The following is a 19,789-nucleotide window of genomic DNA, read 5'->3' as shown; positions in this document are numbered from 1 at the left end:
TAACTTCTTTAACGTTCTCATCATCAAACCTTTTGTTGGTAAACAAATAATTTATATATTTTTCAATTTTTGTTATTTCATGCATTTTCACATTTAAATCAATAATTTTCTTTTCTTTATCGTAACGATTGTTGTTAAAAAATTAATTTCGTTTTTTTAACATATTTATAATTTTGTTGTTACAGTTAATTCGCAAAATAAAATGTTGAAATTTTGTGCGTTGATTTGTAATAATTCTTGACGCTTTCTCTTCTTCATTTCAAACACACAATAAATTAAAGTTTTAATGATATAAAATGTAAATAAAAAAAAAATAATAATTTTAATCCCCAAAAACCCTCCATCACTGCTTTTTATGCATTTTTAAATCCTTGTCCCCGCTCTTGGAAAATATATAAATTTTACATGCATAAAATACGCTTTATTTAACGTTCAAATATTTGAACAACATTCTGATTTTCAAATAAAACCCGGCTTCATTTACAATAAAAATTATTTTTAAAATGAGGAGATAAAATAATTAAATTTTTAATTGCAATGTGCACGAAAAAGTTAAATAACAAAACACATTCAAATAACAGTTGTAAATAAGCGTATAGTTATGTATTGCAGAAGCACACACAATAGATAGAATTAAAATCAGCTGTTGTTGAGAAATGTTGTTACATAAAATTAATCGAAAAGCTAAACTAAATAAATTTAGAAATTTAAAAAAAAATAATTCCATTAACAAAATTTTTTAAAATAATAAATCACAATCCACAATAAACAAAAAAAAAATCCCATTTAAATCCTAAGCAGGAATGTAAAAAAAAATACAAAATTGCTTAAATATTTTCAAATAAAAAATATACTGATATAAAATTCACGCATAAAGTATAAAAATTTATTTTCTTTTATTCTGATTTACTTTTTCTTTAACTTTTTTTTTGTTACTTTTTTTGGTTTCTGTTTGAAGAAATTTTTTTCATTTCAATTTTTTATGACAACAGAACAATCAAAACCTAAAATAAAAGAACATTAAACTTAAAGAATTTTACGACAAAATAAAACTTTAATTTAGGGTTGAATTCTTTTCTTCTAATCCATTCGTCGCCTTTTTCTCGACATTAAAATTCTCAATTTTTAATAAATTATTCAATATTCATAAAATAGTGTGAACAATTTGCAATACTTAAGGAATTCGAAAATGCTAGAGTAAATTGTTTTGATAGCAAAATAGTTCAAAAAGTTTTATTATTTTAGATTATCACACAAGGCAGAAGCTTTGAGAATTATCTAAAAGCCATTTTCAAAATTGTTACTGTCAGTTAAAATAATTATAGACTTTAAGAAAGCATAGACATCGTAGAGGTTGTTTTCGGTCAATTTTTACGTCGAAAAATTAAATTAACCCAGTTGCGCAGTTTGGGAATCATCAGATTGTTAAAGAACTAAGATTCAATTACTGTTCTGGGTAGGTTTTCTGGAAAATTAAAATACTGTCCACAACACTTAATTTTAAGTGTCTTAAATTTAAATTGTATTAGGAATTAATTGTTAAAAAAGAAAACTTTAATTTGAGAAATAAAGTGAAAAATGGAATAGAAGAAAAAAAGACACCCCTAAAAAAATCAGATCTAAAATATTTCAAATATAAACTTTCAAAATCTCATGGAGGATTTTATTCCTCCAATAAAAATTCCTAAACAACCGCCAAAATTTAAAAATTCTATTAAAAAAAGAAAATAAATAATGAATAAAAAAAAGTTAAATTTTTCATGTAGAATTACTAACTAAATTTCTTCTTCTATTACTAAATCTTTGCTTCACTACGTGTAGAATATATAATAAAAAAGCTCATATTTCTTAGAAGCTAAATCTTTCTGTATTCGCCAAAAAACAAAAAATTTGAATTTAAATAAATAAAATTAAATTGCAAGAGAAAATAAATAAATTTGAAAAATTTATTGCACACATAAGAAAGTAATGTCAGAAATATCTAGCATAACTTAGATGTCATGTGTGTGTGTATATATGTTAGATGTAGATATGTAAAAATTCATTTTCATTTTCAAACTCTTAAGGAGTTCGAAGCCTAGCATTCATATTCACATGAATATTTGTGTATATCAACAAATTTAAATTAAGGATAAACTAAAATTCGGTTCAGAAAACAAAGATTCATGTGAATATATTTCCTTATCATTTTCATAGATTTAATTTATTGAAAATATGTATCAATATTGTCAATAGATTCATTATTATTATTATTATTATTTAACTGTTTCCTCATTTTCTATCCTTATATTATTTTATTATGCCATGCTGAATAAATATCATATAGCAAAAAAAAAAATCTAGAATGAGAAAAAAAATACTAAATCCCTTAAAGTAAAAGATAATAGTAATAGAGAGAATGTTGTGAGCTTTAGAATAAAGGAGGAGATAATGTTTAATATTTAATGCATGAATTTCTATTAACTAAGCAGCTATACATTTCCATTCTGCCATTTAGAGGCACAATTCCCATTGTACACTGTTAAGCATGTGACAGTCGGATGAAGGAAGAGAGAAAGGAGGAGAAAAAAAAATCAAAGCAGCAATTGAATCGATCAGCAAAATATGAAAAAAAGCAGCACAAATATTGTCAACATAGTCATAAAAATTGGAAAAGGAATAACCATTTATATCGATTTTTCTGATCGATGCTGCCGCAACTCTACATGAATTGTTTTGTTAAATGTTGATTTTTATGCTGAAGCTTTTTTTTTTCACTATTTGTATGTTTTTGCGAACATCCCTAAAGTGATTGCATGCATATATTGAAAATTGCTGTAATTTTTTTCATTTTTTAAAAAAATTCATTTTACATTTAATTTTTTTTTATCCGACTTTTGTAATGTTTGAACATTGTAATGTATTTTTTTTTTTATTTCCAATAATTTCCTTTTTTTTTGAATCAATTCTATAAAAAACATGAAAATTTACGTCTGTTGTACATATCGCTAACATTTTTTTTTTTTTTCACCAATGCTCTTTCGTATTTTCACTTTCGTCGAACAAATATGAAAACAACATGGGAAAAATAAACGCTGCAACACCTATAGGTACATATTTTAATTGCATAATGTTCATGGTTGCATCATCAGTCGTACTGACAGTAGTTGTTTTAAATTATCATCATCGAACTGCCGATATTCACGAGATGCCACAATGGGTAAGTCAATCAATTAATTGTCTTTTAATGGGAAATTGTGCTAGGGTTTCTCGAAGTCTCGGGATCGAGATCGAGACAGAGAACGAAACCGGGATCGAGACTGAGACAGGGGTCGAGACCGACACCACAAGGGAACTACCCTGAGTCTCGAACTCGACAAATCTCTTATTTTAATTAAAAACTAATTAAACAATGAATTTCAAAAATAATTTTCAATTCTAACTCAATTTTACAGATTAAATCAGTGTTTCTTCAATGGCTTCCATGGATTTTACGAATGAGTCGACCGGGTAAAAAAATAACTAGGAAAACAATAATGCTTAGTAATCGTATGAAAGAGCTCGAGTTAAAAGAGCGATCATCGAAATCACTGTTAGCTAATGTATTAGATATAGATGATGACTTTCGACATGTAAGTGGAATGACGGGTTCAACCACAGCAATAGGGTCAACAGCGTAAGTTATTGTTAGAAAATGGTTTGTTAAATGTAAAAATCTGTGTGTATTTTATAAAATGTCAATATCTGTTAGATGTCCAAGCAGTAAATTTTCAAAATCATGCTAACAAATTTCTATTAAATCACATTGCAGATTTACTAGACCAACAACAATAGATGATCATAATTCAATATCAGGAGGCTGTACACATAAAGATCTACATTATATTCTTAAAGAATTACAATTTATTACTGCTCGTATGAAGAAGGCAGATGACGAGGCTGAGATAGTCAGTGACTGGAAATTTGCCGCAATGGTTGTTGATAGGTAAGATACATTGATGTGCAAATGGTTTTTATCTTCTTTATCAACATGACATGATCAATTTTAAATCTATTAGGCTGCTCAATCCCTTCATTTTTTATGTCGTGTCATAAAGTAGACATAACACGATGAGCATTATTTGGCAAATAAAAATACTTTATGTCCTCATCTTTTACAGATTTTGTCTATTCGTGTTTACATTATTTACAATAATCGCTACAGTTACCGTTCTACTGTCAGCTCCGCATATAATAGTTCAATAGAAGTAGGAGAATTCCGATTAACCAATCGATGTAACGTAATCCAAATCGCATTCCGAAAAGACCTTAGCTACTGGGAGAGAATTATATTTAAATAAATAATATTAAATTGACTATTATTAATTCAATTAGTGTATTAGGTGAAAATAATTAATTAATAAAAAATTTATATATGAAAAAAAAGTTTATTTAAACCAAAACAGCGAGTGAAATGAAATTGCACACAGAATGAGGGAGAAAAAATTATAAATAAAAAATATTATGACGATAAAAAGGAATTATATCGAAACAAAATATAAAAAAAAGATTTTTTAACGTGAACAGAAAAAAAAGTATTTTTTAAAAAAAGGGAATAAAATGTGAAATAAATCTGATAGATATCATAAAAAGAGAAATGAAAAAAAATATTTTTTAAAAACAAACTACTGCCGATGAAAAATTTAATTAAATCATAAGTGAAGGTAATCATACTGACTGTAGCAAAGAAAAATAATTCCAACATGATTCTTAAAAAGAAGCTAGAAAAACTACTGACGAATTCAAAGTAAAAGAATCCGTTACGGATTTAAAGCGCACTTTTACTGAACGGAACGATAGTTTAGAAATATGAACAGATATAGAACAAAAGCAAATGCCTATCATCATTTGAGTACAGTCGAATAGTAGGAAAAGCGCCTTAATATTTCCATTTTATGCTCATGCAGCATAACTTTTTCGGTTTCAATTTCAATAAATGATTCTGTTTTTTGCTCATAAACTTTTTTTATATTTTTGCTCTTTACAGTCATCATCTAAATGAAATTTTTCTTACATTTTCCATTCACTATTTCCTTCCTGTATGATCAGCATTGGCATTTGTTGCAAAATAAAAATATTTCTGTTGATGATTTTCCAGTTTCAATTTAACCTCATTTTTTAATTGACATATTTAATTGAAATTAATGACTTTAGATATGTATGAAAAAAAATCTGGCATATATTATGTACAGCAGTATCCAACACAAGAAAATATATAAAAATTATAAAGGTAATATTCAGTCTCTTCTACGAAGAGATATCCAACCAAAAAAAATATGAAAAGGAAAAAAAAAACTCATTGCAATTTTCATTTACCATAGATCTTTCATGCGCATCCATGCATTTATAGGCTACCGAAAAATGCATAGAATTATAAAAACGTGTTTTAAATAAATGAATTTTTCATCTATATGTAGATGGCTTTCCACAACACAGCAAGAAATAAAAACGAGAAACCATTAATCAAGTAATGAATGAAAAATTGCATTTTTTATTTTCTAGTGGAAAAAAAATGAATAATAAATTTTACATACATGTGAATGAGACAATTAAAATCCGTTCATGCATGAGAGACATACGCGACAGAGAGGAACTATTTATACACACTAAATGAGAATAACAATAATAACAATAAAAAATCAAATGATATTTCTATAAAGATTAGTTTTTGATACATTTATCATGATAAAGGACATCATAAGAGGAAAAATGGAAACTGTTATATACAAGAATCTTTCCTAATAGCCACAACCCACACGAAATTTCGTAAAAATTTTAGGCAATGAGAGAGCCAAGAACGTCAAATGTGATCAAGTAGATTAAAAGTTTCAAAATTCGTCTCAATTAGGGTTTGCAATTCCGGGATTGAACTGTATGGAATTTCAGGATTCAGTACATTTTAATACCGGAATTTAAAACCCTAGTCTCAAAAGGCTATTAGGATTGATCGAAAAGTTAAAGTAATATTCAGAGAAAAACAAGAAATATCGCCTAAATAGAAAATTCAAATGAAATTTAAATCTTTTCTTTGACTTAATATGAAAAAGGCAAAACCTAAATACTTACTACAACGCACATTAACTTCTATGCAGTAAATTCTTATCAATTATTTTCGTAAGAAATCTATTCTCTAGGAAAAATTATTTTAATTGGCCAATATTTGATCTAAATAATGATACCTAAATTGCAAAACAATCTTATTCATTTTAGCATAAAATTATATTTGAAGTTTCCGATTCAGCAATTCAAATTTCAATGATGAAACAAAACTTTACTTTTACTCAGTCTTCAAACTTACAATGCAATTATTTGTGATTGTGAAATGTTATTTCATATTCAAAACTAAGCTACTTAAAAATAATTTTGTGATTCCTTTAGAACAGTGGTGGGCAACCTGTGTGTCGCAGCACATTGGTGTGCCATGAAAAATCTCAAGCGCGTTGCGAAGTTTTTTCAAAAAACTATATTAATGAGAATTCTCAGATTTCATTGGGTTGTTCAAGTTTGTTAAAATTACAATTTTTGAGCTGATTTTTCGAGATTTTAAGACGACAACAATATCTCTTCATGCTCAATCAATAAAATGTTGAATATATTTAGTATACTGGTGTGGTCCAAAAGTATTTCTAGGACTTAGTGTATTTGCTACTTATTTACTGTATCCATGCTCCTGGAGCCTAGGTTAATAGACTCGTAGAAAAGCTTACAGAAATTCTCAGTTCTCACATCTAATTGACATTCTTGGATTACAGTTCTACGCAATTCTGCTTTAAAAGCACCAAGACACCTATTTCCCTGAAGATTCCAACCGAAAGCTAAGGTTTGCCATGTCACACAAAAGGTTGCCCACCACTGCTTTAGAACTTAATTTAACAGAAACATCTTCTTCCTTTAAAACAAACTAAAAGTCTTTATGCAAAAAAATTAAGATAGGAAAACAAATTCTATGCTACTAAACGGCTACTTAATTAAATTAATAAATCAAAGAAGCAGAAAATTGATTTTTCAAATCAAATCAATTTCTCAAATTACAATAATGAGAAAGAAAATGTTCAAAAAATATATAAAAAGAAGGATCAATAAAGCAGTCAGATGAATTATTTGCGCAAATGAAGATAGAAGAAAAAGTGTGAAAAAAAAATTATTAAAATAATTTAGGAATAATCGTGAAATCATTTCGGAAAAATTAAAAAAAATATAAATATTTCTCGTCGTCGATATCAAAATGTTATCGCGTAAAATAATTAAGATTTTTATCGATGAGATTTATCGGTTTCGTCACATTGACGAATAGACAAAAAAAATATAAATATATATATAATAAACTCGATGCAAATAATAGTTTAATTAAGAAAAAAAATAATAATAAAAATATGAAAAAATTGCACCGTGCACAAAAAAGAAGATATAAATAAATTATGAAACAAAACTGATATTTAAATATAATAAAGTTATCTACGATATAGTATGTATGGCATCATCCAATGCGTACAGTTACGTCAAGTTGTAAAAAAAATCTACCTGATTTATGATCTTTTAAAATAAAAGCTCAATAATCCTCTAAAAAATAATAAATAAATAAATTTTCATTATTTTTCCCGCGTGATACTAAAGTAAAAAAGCACAAAAAAATATAAAGAGTGAGTGCATTGGATGATGCTATAAATATTTAGTGAGACAAGCAAAAACAGAAAAAAAAAAATTATTATAATGATAAAAAGATTATTAGATAAAAATTTATAATAAATGTGTGGTTGATTTAGTAATTATGAAAGAAAGAGATGAAAAATGGATATTTAAAAAAAAAATATTTTTATTTTTCTTTTTGCAAAGTGAAAGGAAAAATAATAATAAAAAAATGTTATTCTAGAAAATTTTTAATAAAAAGTTCTTAAAATTTTACAAAAAAAAAAAAAATGAAGCAGATATGTGAAATAGAAGGTAAAAAAAGAGTTTATTTATTGTTGGGTCTTAAAATAATATAAATTACATGCAATTCTCAAAAGCTTTGTGAGATGACTATATGTGAGCTTATGGCATCGGCATTTTTTTTCTATACAACACACTGAATACGGAAGCTTTCGAAGCTATATATTAAGCTTAATCTCTATATACATTCGTATTTGGCATGCAATCACGGAACAATGGTGACTAAATGTCTCCATGTAAGCCATAATAGTTACAATCTTCTCCCTTTTTTACATTCAACATTCAATAATGTAGTGCTCCTATGAATACAATTCCTGATATATCCACGGAAAATTCCCCACCTGATACACAATTCAACAAAGAAAAAAATATATTATTTCAATTTACACAAAATGTCCTTATATCTAAGTATACTTAATACTCGGATATAATATAGCTACCCGCAAGTACACAATTCAATGCAGTCAGTTAAGTTTGTTTCACGATCATCAAGAAGAAGAAATTTCATTTTCTTTCAATATCCTTTACCCTCTTTATTCTTTCTCTTCATATCATTATCCCCCAACAATGTCGTTATACATGCCAAATAATAAAGAATGAAAAAAAACTTTCTAACTGAAAAATCACAGCTACTCGAAAGCTTCCATTTTCACTGCACTATACTCTATATATTACTTTTATTATCATTATAACTTTATTTAGAGAAAAACTACAACAAGTAAAAAGGAGATGACAACTGGGTTGTATATTTCTAGCTTTTAGTTCTCAGGGGTGTAGTTAGAGGGAGGGAGAGGGGAGAAGGGTTTTGAATTTAGGATGGGTTTTGGAATTTTTTAACGAAAAAACCCAACAAAATTTAAGAATTTTTGCTCAAAACTTGAGGGGGAGGGTTGACCACCAAACCATACCCCCACCCAGGAATACGCCCCTGGTTCCCATACATTTCGACTACTTCCTTTATACTCTCATCCACATACATACGGAATACAATACGAGTGTATATGATAAGTTCATTTTTTTCTATTGTAAAATGTTATCTAAGTAAAGAGGAAACATTTCTTTAAAGGAGGAGATTAAGCTTCTCAAACTTTTTTTATGTCAAATTGACATTCTTTATAAGTAAAAAAATATCGATGTTACTAAAAAAAACTATTCGATGAAAAAAAAATCGTGAAAAATAAATAAGCAAAAAAAAATAATAATTTTCATTTCTTGATTTTTCAAAGAAAACAAAAATGGAGATGAACTGTAGAAAAACGAAATTTCAATACTAATGATATAAGTAAATCTATCGATGAGTTTCATACGTATGTATATTTTATATTAAAGGAATTTCGGAGATTTTTATAAAATGGCAAACTGAGGAATTTTACATAGAATTTTGTTATTATAGCAATTAGAGAAAATTTTCATAATTCATTAATTTTTTGATTTTTTAATTCATTCTATCATAATGTTTTTAAAGGTTTAATAGCATTGATACAGCAAGTTACTTAGAAATACTAATTAGTTATCAGCTCATTAATCTCTTAAATGCATTTGTAGTATCAAGTGCACAAAAGTTACTGAAAAGTGTGATAAAAAAAACAAAAATTTTCTTAAAGCATCAAAAATTTTCCCTTTCGTTTCGAAAATTCTTGCAACATTCTTCATCAAAATTTTTCACACAAAGTTTTAAAAACTATTTTAACCACCCCACCGAATTAAGTTGTTAAACATGAATTTTATTTTTCCAAGCGAAAATCAAAGTTGGACGTAAAGTAAAAATTTACGATGAGACACGAAACCTTAAGATAGGTAAATTGAAAAAAGGATTTTATATTGAATAAAAAAAAGTGAATTAAAGTCTGATGAAATTTATTTTTAAAAAATGTTTGAATATGAAAAAAGTGTATTAAAAATTTTGCCGCTTAAAAATCGAGCCAATAAAAGTTGAAAGTTAATTTACATGAAAAGATTTTCCTTAGTCGTCGACGTCATTCAAATTTCTTGATTAGTCGGACCAAAACCACATAAATTTCAAAAACTTAATAATTCGTTTAGTAGCAAAAAATAGCAAAAATTCTTACTCAATTCATTATTACAAAAAACTCATTTAATACGCAAAGTAATCCAAAGGTACGTTTCAGAAATTTCTCTGTCCTTCAAATTTTTAACCTTAACAGAAAAGTGCAAAATTGACCTAACTAAGGACAAACAATGTTCTTAACAAGATTTATTTCAAACCTCAATATTTGCTAAATTCAAATCATGTTCTAATGAACTCAATTCTATAACTATTTTAACAAAAAATATTCAAAACTTCATGAATTCACCCATTGGATTTACAAGAATCTCTAGTTACAAATGGACCAGTTTCCACTCATTTTGCCCTATTTCAACCCACAAATTCAACAACTCATTTCAATCGCACAAAAATTAATCTCACCGGAGCACTTTTTACTATAAAAATGGTACTGATTTTCTATATGTATACACCAGCGTGTGTGATTTTATCCCATTTCACATAACCATTAATAAACGCGATAATTAACTTCAAAATTAAATTGAGGGAGAAATTTTCATGTAAATTGATTTTTAAATAATTTAAAATAAAAACTAATAAAAAAAGTATTTAAAACTGATGAATGACAAATAGTATCTATTTGTTGTATTAAAAAAGATGAAATTAAATTAATGACGTATATTTAAAATTTAAAAGATTAAAAAAAGGATATTTTTTAAAATGAAAATTACTTAAAATGAGCAAAAAAAATAAAAAGAACTTAAAAAATATATTCCATATTGGATAAATAAATGAAACGAATGTTTAAAAATTAAAAAGAAAAAAAGTGAGAAAAAAATATATTATTAATAATATTCTGATAAAAGAATGAGATCAAGTTGATTTCTACCTAATCTTTTTTACCAAATTGATTTTGTCCCCATTTTTTAAAAATGGTTTCTTCAATTTCAATTTCCGACAATCTTCGAAAATTTTACTTTCGTAAGAATATGAAGATTTTAATCTCATCCAGGAATCTATATACATACAGGCAGGCAGACAACTCCATTTTTACCTTCTAATAATTGCACAAACTCATATTATGATAATATTGAAATAAAAACTCCGATATAATGTTAAAGAGAGGAAGAAAATATTTTTCGGGATGAAAAGGGTTTCAGTGAAAATTCTTTCTTTTACAATGTGTTTTAATAAAAATGACGAAATCACGTAATATTCTGCATAAATTACTTACCTCGTTTAAGGCTTAAAGAAATATATGATGAACTCGTGACCAATAAAATAAAGAAAATTATAAAGTGAAATATTCAATAAAAATAGAGACCATAAAATTGCTGCAAAAAAAATATATAAGAAGAAAATTAATAGACAAATGTTTCTATAGCTTTTTTGAGTTTTGTTAATTTACCTATCTCTTCCTTAACTGTTGACTCTCATCACAATTGCAATCTGATGCTGATGATATTTCATTATAATTCACAAGGAATTACACCGACACGATCACTTCATATTTCGCACACTTTTAAATGAATTAAAAACTAAAATAAAAAAAATAAAATGGGAAAAATGAAAATATTTTTCGATGACAAGCAAAACTAATAATAGAAATGGAAATAAGGGGATAAAAATTTGTTGAAAAATTAATAAATGATTTAAATAAAAAAAAAATACTTGGAATTGATAGAAAATAATATTGATTTAGATTATATAAAAAAAATCGCTAATTGACAAAAAAAAAATTTATAATTAGAAAGTTTAAAAAATTATATTTAAATTTTCAAAAATGAACTTAGTATATTATAAATTATAAAGAAAATAATGAATTTTTAATGATATTTCTTGTTGAAAAAGAAATAAAATTAAATTAATCAACTGAATTAATTCCTTTCGAGAAATTGCTTTAAAAATTTTAAAATGAGCTTTTTTTAATGTTGAATGTTCGATAAAGCTCCTTTGAAAATTTGATCTGAGGATGTTCGTAAAGCTTTAATTGACATATTTTGACTACTTAAAATTCATTTTATTCAATTAAATCTTTTGTTTTTAATTATTTTAATTTTTAACTGATTATTTTAAATTTTTAAACTTGTTTCTACTTCAATATTCTCTAAACTTGCTAAACTTTCCTGTGTTGTTAAAAATTATTTCTCAATAATTTTATTGTTTTTCAAACTTTAAATTTAAAACTTTTAAATTCTTAATTTCAAAAAATACTTAATTCAATAGTCGATATCAAATTGATCTAACTAATTATGTGATCTTCATTAGCGTTATCTTGATCATTTTGATATCGTCTATTTGAATTGACATTTTAATTAATTTTATTTAAATTGATCATCAAAATTCTGCAATTTCTCAAAACTCAATTAATTTAGTTAATGATACTCAATATTTTAAGTGTAAATTACACTTTTTTCATACAAAAGAAATGATAATATGAAAAATAATAATAAATTCAATTTATGCATTTCATCGGAACGTTTTCGATTTATATTTCACATTCTATGAAAAAAAAATCCATTCACATCATTAAATACAAGAATGAATTGACATGATCAATGTAAAATCATTTAGGTAAATTTTTTTAGTGTCTTTTTTCTTAATAAAAAAAAAAGTGAAAAATGAAATTCCAAAAAATTGAGAGATATATTGAATAAAAAATGGTGAAGAAAAAAAAAAGTTTAATTAATCAGTTTGTTAATGAACTTTAATTTTTATAATAAAAAAGGATAAAAATAAAAACGAAAAAAATTAGCCAAAAAGTGAAATAAATTGCAATTTACAAAAAAAAGAGATGATAAAATGAAATTAAAATAAGAGACAAAAGATTCTTTGTGTTCACGAAAGAAAGAAAAAAAAATGTTTAAAAAATGAACCGAAATAAAAAGAAAATAGAAAAAATTTGAAATTTGGCAGTTTAAATTTAATTTTTTTATATTTCAGCTTATTTATTGTCTTTTAATTACCTGCTGTGGACAGCATATGAGGATTTAATATAAACTTATGTTTTTATATGTTTCATGATGTTGAGCTAGGTCATCATTCATCCATCAATGGCGAACTATGTTTGAGTGCTTGGAAAGTCACACATGTTGCCTTCGGACAGCTCTTGACGAAAAACAAAAACTTTGTCGCTAAATGAGATAATTTTTAATAAATTAAGATCCTTTATATAGTATACTAATAGAAAAATAATTAATTAAACTTACTGAATGCTCTTAACAGTGCTCAGCATTTGTCTGAAGCCATTCAAACTATCTCGATAGTTCTTAATGATATTTTCATCAATCTTAATAGATTTGTTAATGATAGCTGAATGTGATGATGAAGAGCTTGAATCAGCAAACGACTTTTCCTTGCTTGAATCCTTCTTATTATTGTCATTTGAAGTTTTTTCGTCCATAGAATTTTCTTTGATGATTACTACATCTTCAGAATTGATTTTTGAAGTATTAAGCTGATTGTCTGAATGCTTTAACTTATCAAAAGCATCAACAGCTGTTGACTTGACTGGATTTGTTGGAAATTTCTGTTCCGGTGATCGTGAAATGTTCGGTCGTTCATTTAAAATCGATGGTGAGCTAAACATTACTTGAGGCCTTAAGTCACCTTTGACTGACTTTAAATGCTTATTCTCAAAACCCGAAGGTACGATTTCAATATTTTGAATGTCATCATACTGCAGTTTATCGAACAGCGACTTGTTCTTCTTTTTGGGAGGAGTTTTGTCATCATCCACAAATGACTTTCCAAAGTCTGTAAGTTTGATGCTATCAGATGATTCACTCAGTGCTGCAATGTTCCTTTTTAATATATTTGGAATATCACCAGGAAACGTCTGTCGTCTTGTCTTATCTGGTGTTAAGCTGTTTGATCGTCGTTTTTCTGAAAATTTGTTAATTTTTATACAAATTTGATGTTATTTTAATTATTTTAAGTATTTATTACCTGGACTATTTGAAGTACCAAATAATGGCTCATAGTGAGTCATGTAATCCTTGCGTCCACTCTTTTTAATTGGATTTTTCTTGCCACTATTACTTTTATTCATTTTTAACACGTCTACTTCGATCAACGATTACTGTTCAACTGAATTTTTCCAATGAATTTGATCCTTTATCAATCATGTTGTGATAAATTTGTTTTTTCGCGGAAATATTTCAAAAAAAAAGTCCAGTAAATTTTTCAAAAAATGCGCTAAAAATTGTCAGTTCAAAGCTAGATTTTGAATAGAACAGACGTGTCTAAAATTTAATTTTGTAAAGAAAATTATTGATAAGATGGCAGGCAAAAAGGCAGTTGGAAAAGCAAAGAAGACTATAAAACTTACTAAGACTTTCTCAACTGGCAAGAAAAACAGAAAAGCTCGCAAGGAATCATACAGCATCTATATTTTCAAAGTTTTAAAACAAGTAAATTAGGTTATGCTTATTTACTGGATGTTGAGATAACTTAAAATAATTTATTTAGGTTCATCCAGATGTTGGCATTTCAGCAAAAGCTATGAGCATCATGAATAATTTTGTTAATGATGTTTTTGATCGACTGATTGGCGAGAGCCTCAATTTGGGTAAATAATAACATTCGAGTAAATAAACAAAAAATAACTAAATTAAATTTTTAGCTCATTACAATAAACGCCACACAATCACTAGTCGTGAGATTCAAACAGCTTCTCGTCTGCTGTTGCCTGGAGAACTTGGAAAACATGGTAAGTTCTAAAACTGAATTAATTGTAAATAAACTTAATTCTGATTCATTTATAGGTGTTTCTGAAGGAACCAAAGCTGTAACAAAGTACATACAAACCTCATCAGCATAGACAAATAAGATTAATAATAAAATAACTATGAACTGTGATTAATCATAAACAAATAACAATAAACTGTACTATTCCTTGTTAAAAAAATTAACTTTTTATTCCTGTTAATTCACCAGCAAATTTATCGACTAAATCTTTCATTTTATTGTATGCCGTATGCTCTGCTTCAAGGATTGTATCCCTTAACAAAATAGTTGTACGAAGTGATTTTGTATTGATCCAAATTCTACCATTAATTCCAGCTACAAGTTCGTATGGACATTCTTTGGACAGCAAATGTAGAAGATTGCATTTATCATTGAGGATTTTTCGGATGAGATTTATGCTGCATGGGAACATTAGACCGTCTTTTAATTCTCCTAATTTTCCCTTCTTTCCTGTTGAATCAACACAGACAAGTTCAGCTTCCAAATCTGGATTAGCAAGCACAACTTTTGCATATACCAAGTCACCAACATTGATTTCTGGTCTATTTTTCTTCGTTGCTCCTTCGAATGCTAAATATGGAAGAACTGCAAGAATACAACACATTAGCTTCTGAAGCGATTGATTTATATCAGGTATGACTTACTAGCTAGTTCCGAATAACTGATATCAACCCAAAAGAATTCTGGAGTCTTTGACTGAATAATTCCTATAACATTGTCATTTTTGGCCGGTATGTACTTCTTTTGATAACTGTCAACATAAAATATATTCTTTCTTTTACATAACAATCCACTCTTAGAAGAAACAGCACTATCATTTTCTAGTCTAAGTCCATTGCCTGTAAAACATTTTGTTGTCAAAATTGATATTTTTAATAAGATTTTTCTACATACCTAAAACTACCTTTTTACTCTCCTTTACAAGATCGTCTGCTTCCTGTATTATGTAGCCTGGCATGACAACATCCCCTACTTTACATTCCATTGCGTGCTAACTTTTGTTTTTGTCAATTTCGGGATAAATTGATAGAATTAATTTTTAAGGTTTCACAATGTTTACAATGCGGTTAGCTCTATTTTAATGACAGAAAAATATATGAGCTTCTATGTCAATTTGTCTGACTGTCAAAAACAATTTAAAATCCAAAAATTCGTTAAAATTTAATTAACATTTAAAAGCGATAATTGTTAATTGAAGTGGAAATTAAATGCTTATTAGTCACAAAGTAACCATGGTAAAACATCAACTGATTTCATATAAATATAATTTCGACATTTCGAAGATGTGTCGATTTAAAGAAGTTGTACTGTATTTTTGCTGATGTTGGAAAAATCTTAAATTTTTTAAAATTTTAATTAATCTACAGTAGATACAAGATGAATTTCTTCAAAAGTGGATTACAAAGTGTGCTGGGCACCAACGAAAATCAAGAAACCATGACAGGAGCTGAAACTGTGAGTAAAAAATCACAAAAATATTGATTTGTTTTTGATAAAAATTTTCACTTTTAAGGTCGAAAGATTGGTGGATCGTGTACAGTCGTCAACTATGTTGGAAGACAGAAGAGATGCATGTCGTGCATTGAAAGCACTTTCTAAAAAATACAGAGTGGAAGTTGGTGCACAAGCGATGTATGCCTTAGCACAAGTGATTGAAAGTGACAGAACTGATAATGAAATTGTTGGATATTGCCTAGATGCTCTATGTAACATAGTGTCGCCAGATCAATTTGAAGAAGAAGCTGAAAATCCACACATAAGTGTAAATATTGGAGAACAATTCACAGAAATGTTCATTAAAAATCCAGACCATATAACACTAATTTTAAGTCATCTCGAAGAATACGATTTTAGAGTCCGATGGTCAGCAATAAAGCTGCTAACATGCTTGCTTGCCAATAGAACGAAAGAAATTCAAGAAGTTGTTTTAGTCAGTCCAATGGCAATATCACGCTTGATGGATTTACTTGTAGATAGCCGAGAAATTATTCGTAACGATTCCCTCCTTTTATTAATTCAATTAACGAAAGGAAATGCCAATATCCAGAAAATTGTTGCATTCGAAAATGCATTTGATAAATTATTTGATGTTATTAATGAAGAAGGATGTGCAGACGGTGGAATTGTTGTGGAAGATTGTCTAATTTTGATGCTAAACTTGCTTAAAAATAATTCCAGTAATCAGCAATTCTTCAAGGAAGGATCGTACATTCAGCGTCTATCGCCAATGCTGATACTTACTGAAGAGCCAGAAGAAGTTGGAATGACACCACAAAAAGTATCTAATATCCATTGTATGTTACAAATTATTCGCGTTCTTGTATCACCAAATAATTCCCAACAAAGCATTGCTGCATGCCAGAAAATCATGAGAAGTTGTGGATTACTTGAGACACTCTGCAAAATGTTAATGAGTTCTGGAATTCCACCTGATATTCTTACAGAATTAATTAATTCAACTGCCGAAATCATTAGAGGTGATGTCCAAAATCAAGAGTATTTTAATGAAGTTATGGCACCAAGTAATCCACCAAAACCAGCTATAGTGATTCTATTAATGTCAATGGTTAATGAGAAACAACCACTTGTATTAAGATGTGCTGTGCTATATTGCTTCCAATGCTATTTATATCGCAATGAAGTTGGACAAAATAATTTAATTCACACCTTACTTCCAAGTACGAAAGAAGCTCCTGTAACATTAACATCTGGACAACTTTTGTGTGGTGGTCTCTTCAGTATGGATGCACTGTCTAACTGGTTTTCAGCTGTTTCATTATCACATGCATTAATTGAGAATCAGAATCAAAAGGAACAACTGTTAAGAAGTCTTGTTGCCACATCTACAAGTAGTAAACCAGTTTCATTACTTCAACAGTGCTTCAATTTGTTACAACAAGGACAATTTAAGCATCAAAGTAAAATTGGCATATTAATGTTTCTAATTATATGGCTTTCAAAATGTGAAATGGCTGTTCGATCATTCCTTTCTATTAATGGTACAATAAGCTTCTTGATAGCACAGATTACCGCAAATGAGCACGACGAAAATGAATATTTAATTCAAGGATTGTGTGCATTCTTAATGGGAATCTGTATCCAATTTAATGATAATGGTGTTGAGGGTAATCGACGTGACGATTTGTGTCAGTTGCTGATTAAAAGAATCGGAATTGAAACATTTTCTGGAAAGTTGAATGAAGTCAGTAAGCATGAAAGTTACAGCAAAGCAGGAAAGCAGCCACAGATAAGAATCAAATCACCAGCTGATCTGCTACTGGATTATGAGTTTTGCAAGCTCTTCAAGTCACTGGAACGTAAGTTGAGTTGATTATAGTGAAAAATTCTAATAATTAAATAATTTCCCCCAACAGCGACAGTTAGCAAGTTAGTGACAAGCTTTACAAATGGAAATGAATCTGTGAATGAACTAACAATAAGTCAGGAAGCATCAAGTCTAGTCGCTCAATATAAAAATATTATTAGAGAGCAAGATCATAAAATTCAAACATTGAATGAGCAAGTGAAGCAATTACATCTCCAAAATGAGTCTATTTCGGTAAAATTAATGACTTTTTAAGAGAAAATCTTGTGAAAATCTTACTTTCTTTTATACCTATCTAATCCACAGTCAAAATTAACAGAAACTCAGACATCGATGAGTCAAATAAATGATCAAAACATTTTACTTAGAGCTCAATTAACAGCGGCATCGAGTGGCGTACAAAATCATCAAAGTAATATGAACGGATTTTATGATCAGCACGCAACCACTATTCATGAATTAGAACAGCAAATAGCATCGCTAACTCATGAAAAGTCACATAATGAGACGAAAATTCAATTCTATGAAGCAGAAAATGCTCGTTTATTAACTGAAATTGATCAATTTAGAGCGATTAAAGAGGATGAAAGTACGAATGAGAAGCTCAGATGTGAAATAAACGAGTTGAACTCGAAAGTTGAACAGATGAGTAAGGATCAAGAAGACTTATTGGAATTATTAGCTGACCAAGACTTGAAAATTAATGAATATAGAAAGCGGTTAAAAAATCTCGGTCAGCAAGTTGAAGGAGATGATGATGAAGACGATTAATAATGTTCTATACAGGCAGTATAGACACTAAACCCTACCATAAAAAAATTATATTAATATTATTATTGTTTTCTATTATTTTTATTATTCAATAAGTTCATAGACAGAGCATATTCCAATATTTTTTATGATTTGCCTCGGAAAACTTTATTGTTATTCTCATTCTTATGACTATGTATTTAATTTAAGAAGATCCTGTAAGGAATTTATTACCTGTCCCTTTAAAAAATATAATAAATACTTTATAAAATGAACATCGTTGAGCGCCTAAAAAATTTTGTCGGTTAATAACATTTTTAGCAATGTTTTGTAGGAGGATGGAAGGTCGTGAAAGCACTTTGACCTTTAATGGAATGTTAGAAATTCAAAAAAGTCACGTTTCAGAAGATTCGTCACATGTCACGTAGAAAAATAATTCTAACCGTTATTTTTTGAAAATTTACTAACACTACTACAAAAAAGTTTCAATTCAGCTGTAAAAGTTGTAAACAAACAATTTTCTATGAATTATATTTTCTAATATTTGACTGTTTTCAACGGTTTTAAGGAGTTTAAGATGGTAATTGGCATTGTACAAGCTGCTATATTGAGCATGATTCATTTTGATAACCTGATTTGTGTCATTTAATGACGAAATTTGAGAATTAAATATTCAGATGTTTGCTGGATTAAAAACCGTTAAATTTTCAAAAAATACTAACACAATCACAATGAGAGCAGTTATTTTCAAATAAAAAAAGTTCGCTAATGCGTCGCATGTTCACTCGATCTAAATAAGAGTCAATAGAGCCGTTCGCTCATTACGATCAAGGGTGTGGGTGTGGAACTAGAAAATATAGGCTATAAACAATAGAAATTCCGAGCATTCCATTGCTCATTTCCATTGCACGTTAATACATAACGTAGCAGGCGACCGGTATCAAACGAACCTAAATTTGTACCTTAATTTTCAGACGCCCTCGTAATAACAAACCAAAGACCAAGGTCCATAG

General features: G+C 28.1%; 5 protein-coding genes across 8 annotated transcripts in view; 3 read left to right on the top strand and 2 right to left on the bottom strand.

The window, feature by feature from the left end:
• The window catches only part of nAChRalpha6 (nicotinic acetylcholine receptor alpha6), a 107,480-nt gene extending 100,944 nt beyond the window's left edge, over positions 1–6,536 (top strand). For all 4 annotated transcript variants that reach the window (XM_070648937.1, XM_070648936.1, XM_070648938.1 and 1 more), the window contains exons 12-15: positions 3,090–3,199; positions 3,435–3,655; positions 3,791–3,964; positions 4,140–6,536. In XM_070648937.1, the coding sequence (XP_070505038.1) occupies positions 3,090–3,199; positions 3,435–3,655; positions 3,791–3,964; positions 4,140–4,224 (590 nt within the window). In that variant the 3' untranslated portion in view covers positions 4,225–6,536. The remainder of the gene's footprint in view (positions 1–3,089; positions 3,200–3,434; positions 3,656–3,790; positions 3,965–4,139) is intronic.
• Positions 6,537–10,968: 4,432 nt separating this feature from the next.
• LOC139097154 (uncharacterized) lies at positions 10,969–14,023 on the bottom strand. The gene is made up of 5 exons (XM_070648941.1): positions 13,901–14,023; positions 13,162–13,837; positions 12,919–13,086; positions 11,361–11,490; positions 10,969–11,286 (listed from the first exon to the last, which is right to left on the bottom strand). The coding sequence occupies exons 1-3, from the start codon at positions 14,001–14,003 to the stop codon at positions 13,014–13,016; spliced, it is 852 nt and encodes a 283-aa protein (XP_070505042.1). The 5' UTR covers positions 14,004–14,023; the 3' UTR covers positions 10,969–11,286; positions 11,361–11,490; positions 12,919–13,013.
• Positions 14,024–14,181: 158 nt separating this feature from the next.
• Positions 14,182–14,877, top strand: LOC139097181 (histone H2B-like). Its single transcript, XM_070648976.1, has 4 exons — positions 14,182–14,364; positions 14,423–14,522; positions 14,577–14,663; positions 14,719–14,877. The coding sequence occupies exons 1-4, from the start codon at positions 14,233–14,235 to the stop codon at positions 14,772–14,774; spliced, it is 375 nt and encodes a 124-aa protein (XP_070505077.1). The 5' UTR covers positions 14,182–14,232; the 3' UTR covers positions 14,775–14,877.
• Rrp40 (exosome complex component Rrp40) lies at positions 14,836–15,772 on the bottom strand. Its single transcript, XM_070648975.1, has 3 exons — positions 15,596–15,772; positions 15,346–15,540; positions 14,836–15,286 (listed from the first exon to the last, which is right to left on the bottom strand). The coding sequence occupies exons 1-3, from the start codon at positions 15,684–15,686 to the stop codon at positions 14,862–14,864; spliced, it is 711 nt and encodes a 236-aa protein (XP_070505076.1). The 5' UTR covers positions 15,687–15,772; the 3' UTR covers positions 14,836–14,861.
• A 226-nt stretch (positions 15,773–15,998) lies between these two features.
• Positions 15,999–19,051, top strand: p115 (General vesicular transport factor p115). Its single transcript, XM_070648943.1, has 4 exons — positions 15,999–16,156; positions 16,215–18,018; positions 18,076–18,260; positions 18,333–19,051. The coding sequence occupies exons 1-4, from the start codon at positions 16,079–16,081 to the stop codon at positions 18,795–18,797; spliced, it is 2,532 nt and encodes an 843-aa protein (XP_070505044.1). The 5' UTR covers positions 15,999–16,078; the 3' UTR covers positions 18,798–19,051.
• The last annotated feature ends 738 nt before the right edge of the window (positions 19,052–19,789 follow it).

This window comes from Chironomus tepperi, unplaced genomic scaffold, assembly GCF_022539635.2.
Source record: "Chironomus tepperi strain 1889 unplaced genomic scaffold, CSIRO-AGI_Ctep_v1 contig_415, whole genome shotgun sequence".
In the NCBI taxonomy this organism is placed as follows: Eukaryota; Metazoa; Arthropoda; class Insecta; order Diptera; family Chironomidae; genus Chironomus; species Chironomus tepperi.
The sequence above is the reverse complement of the archived record's forward strand: the minus strand, read 5'-3'. Positions and strand labels throughout refer to the sequence as shown.

Bases quoted from the DNA above. Each gene is read 5' to 3' on its own strand.
- p115 (XM_070648943.1), top strand. From the start codon at position 16,079: ATGAATTTCTTCAAAAGTGGATTACAAAGTGTGCTGGGCACCAACGAA. The intron at 16,157-16,214 runs GTGAGTAAAAAA...TTCACTTTTAAG, and splicing joins CCATGACAGGAGCTGAAACT to GTCGAAAGATTGGTGGATCG. The intron at 18,261-18,332 runs GTAAAATTAATG...TCTAATCCACAG, and splicing joins TCCAAAATGAGTCTATTTCG to TCAAAATTAACAGAAACTCA.
- LOC139097154 (XM_070648941.1), bottom strand. From the start codon at position 14,003: ATGAATAAAAGTAATAGTGGCAAGAAAAATCCAATTAAAAAGAGTGGA. The intron at 13,838-13,900 runs GTAATAAATACT...ACAAATTTTCAG, and splicing joins TGGTACTTCAAATAGTCCAG to AAAAACGACGATCAAACAGC. The intron at 13,087-13,161 runs GTAAGTTTAATT...TATCTCATTTAG, and splicing joins AGCACTGTTAAGAGCATTCA to CGACAAAGTTTTTGTTTTTC.
- Rrp40 (XM_070648975.1), bottom strand. From the start codon at position 15,686: ATGGAATGTAAAGTAGGGGATGTTGTCATGCCAGGCTACATAATACAG. The intron at 15,541-15,595 runs GTATGTAGAAAA...AATGTTTTACAG, and splicing joins GAGTAAAAAGGTAGTTTTAG to GCAATGGACTTAGACTAGAA. The intron at 15,287-15,345 runs GTAAGTCATACC...GTATTCTTGCAG, and splicing joins CAGTTATTCGGAACTAGCTA to TTCTTCCATATTTAGCATTC.
- LOC139097181 (XM_070648976.1), top strand. From the start codon at position 14,233: ATGGCAGGCAAAAAGGCAGTTGGAAAAGCAAAGAAGACTATAAAACTT. The intron at 14,365-14,422 runs GTAAATTAGGTT...TAATTTATTTAG, and splicing joins TTTTCAAAGTTTTAAAACAA to GTTCATCCAGATGTTGGCAT. The intron at 14,523-14,576 runs GTAAATAATAAC...TTAAATTTTTAG, and splicing joins TGGCGAGAGCCTCAATTTGG to CTCATTACAATAAACGCCAC.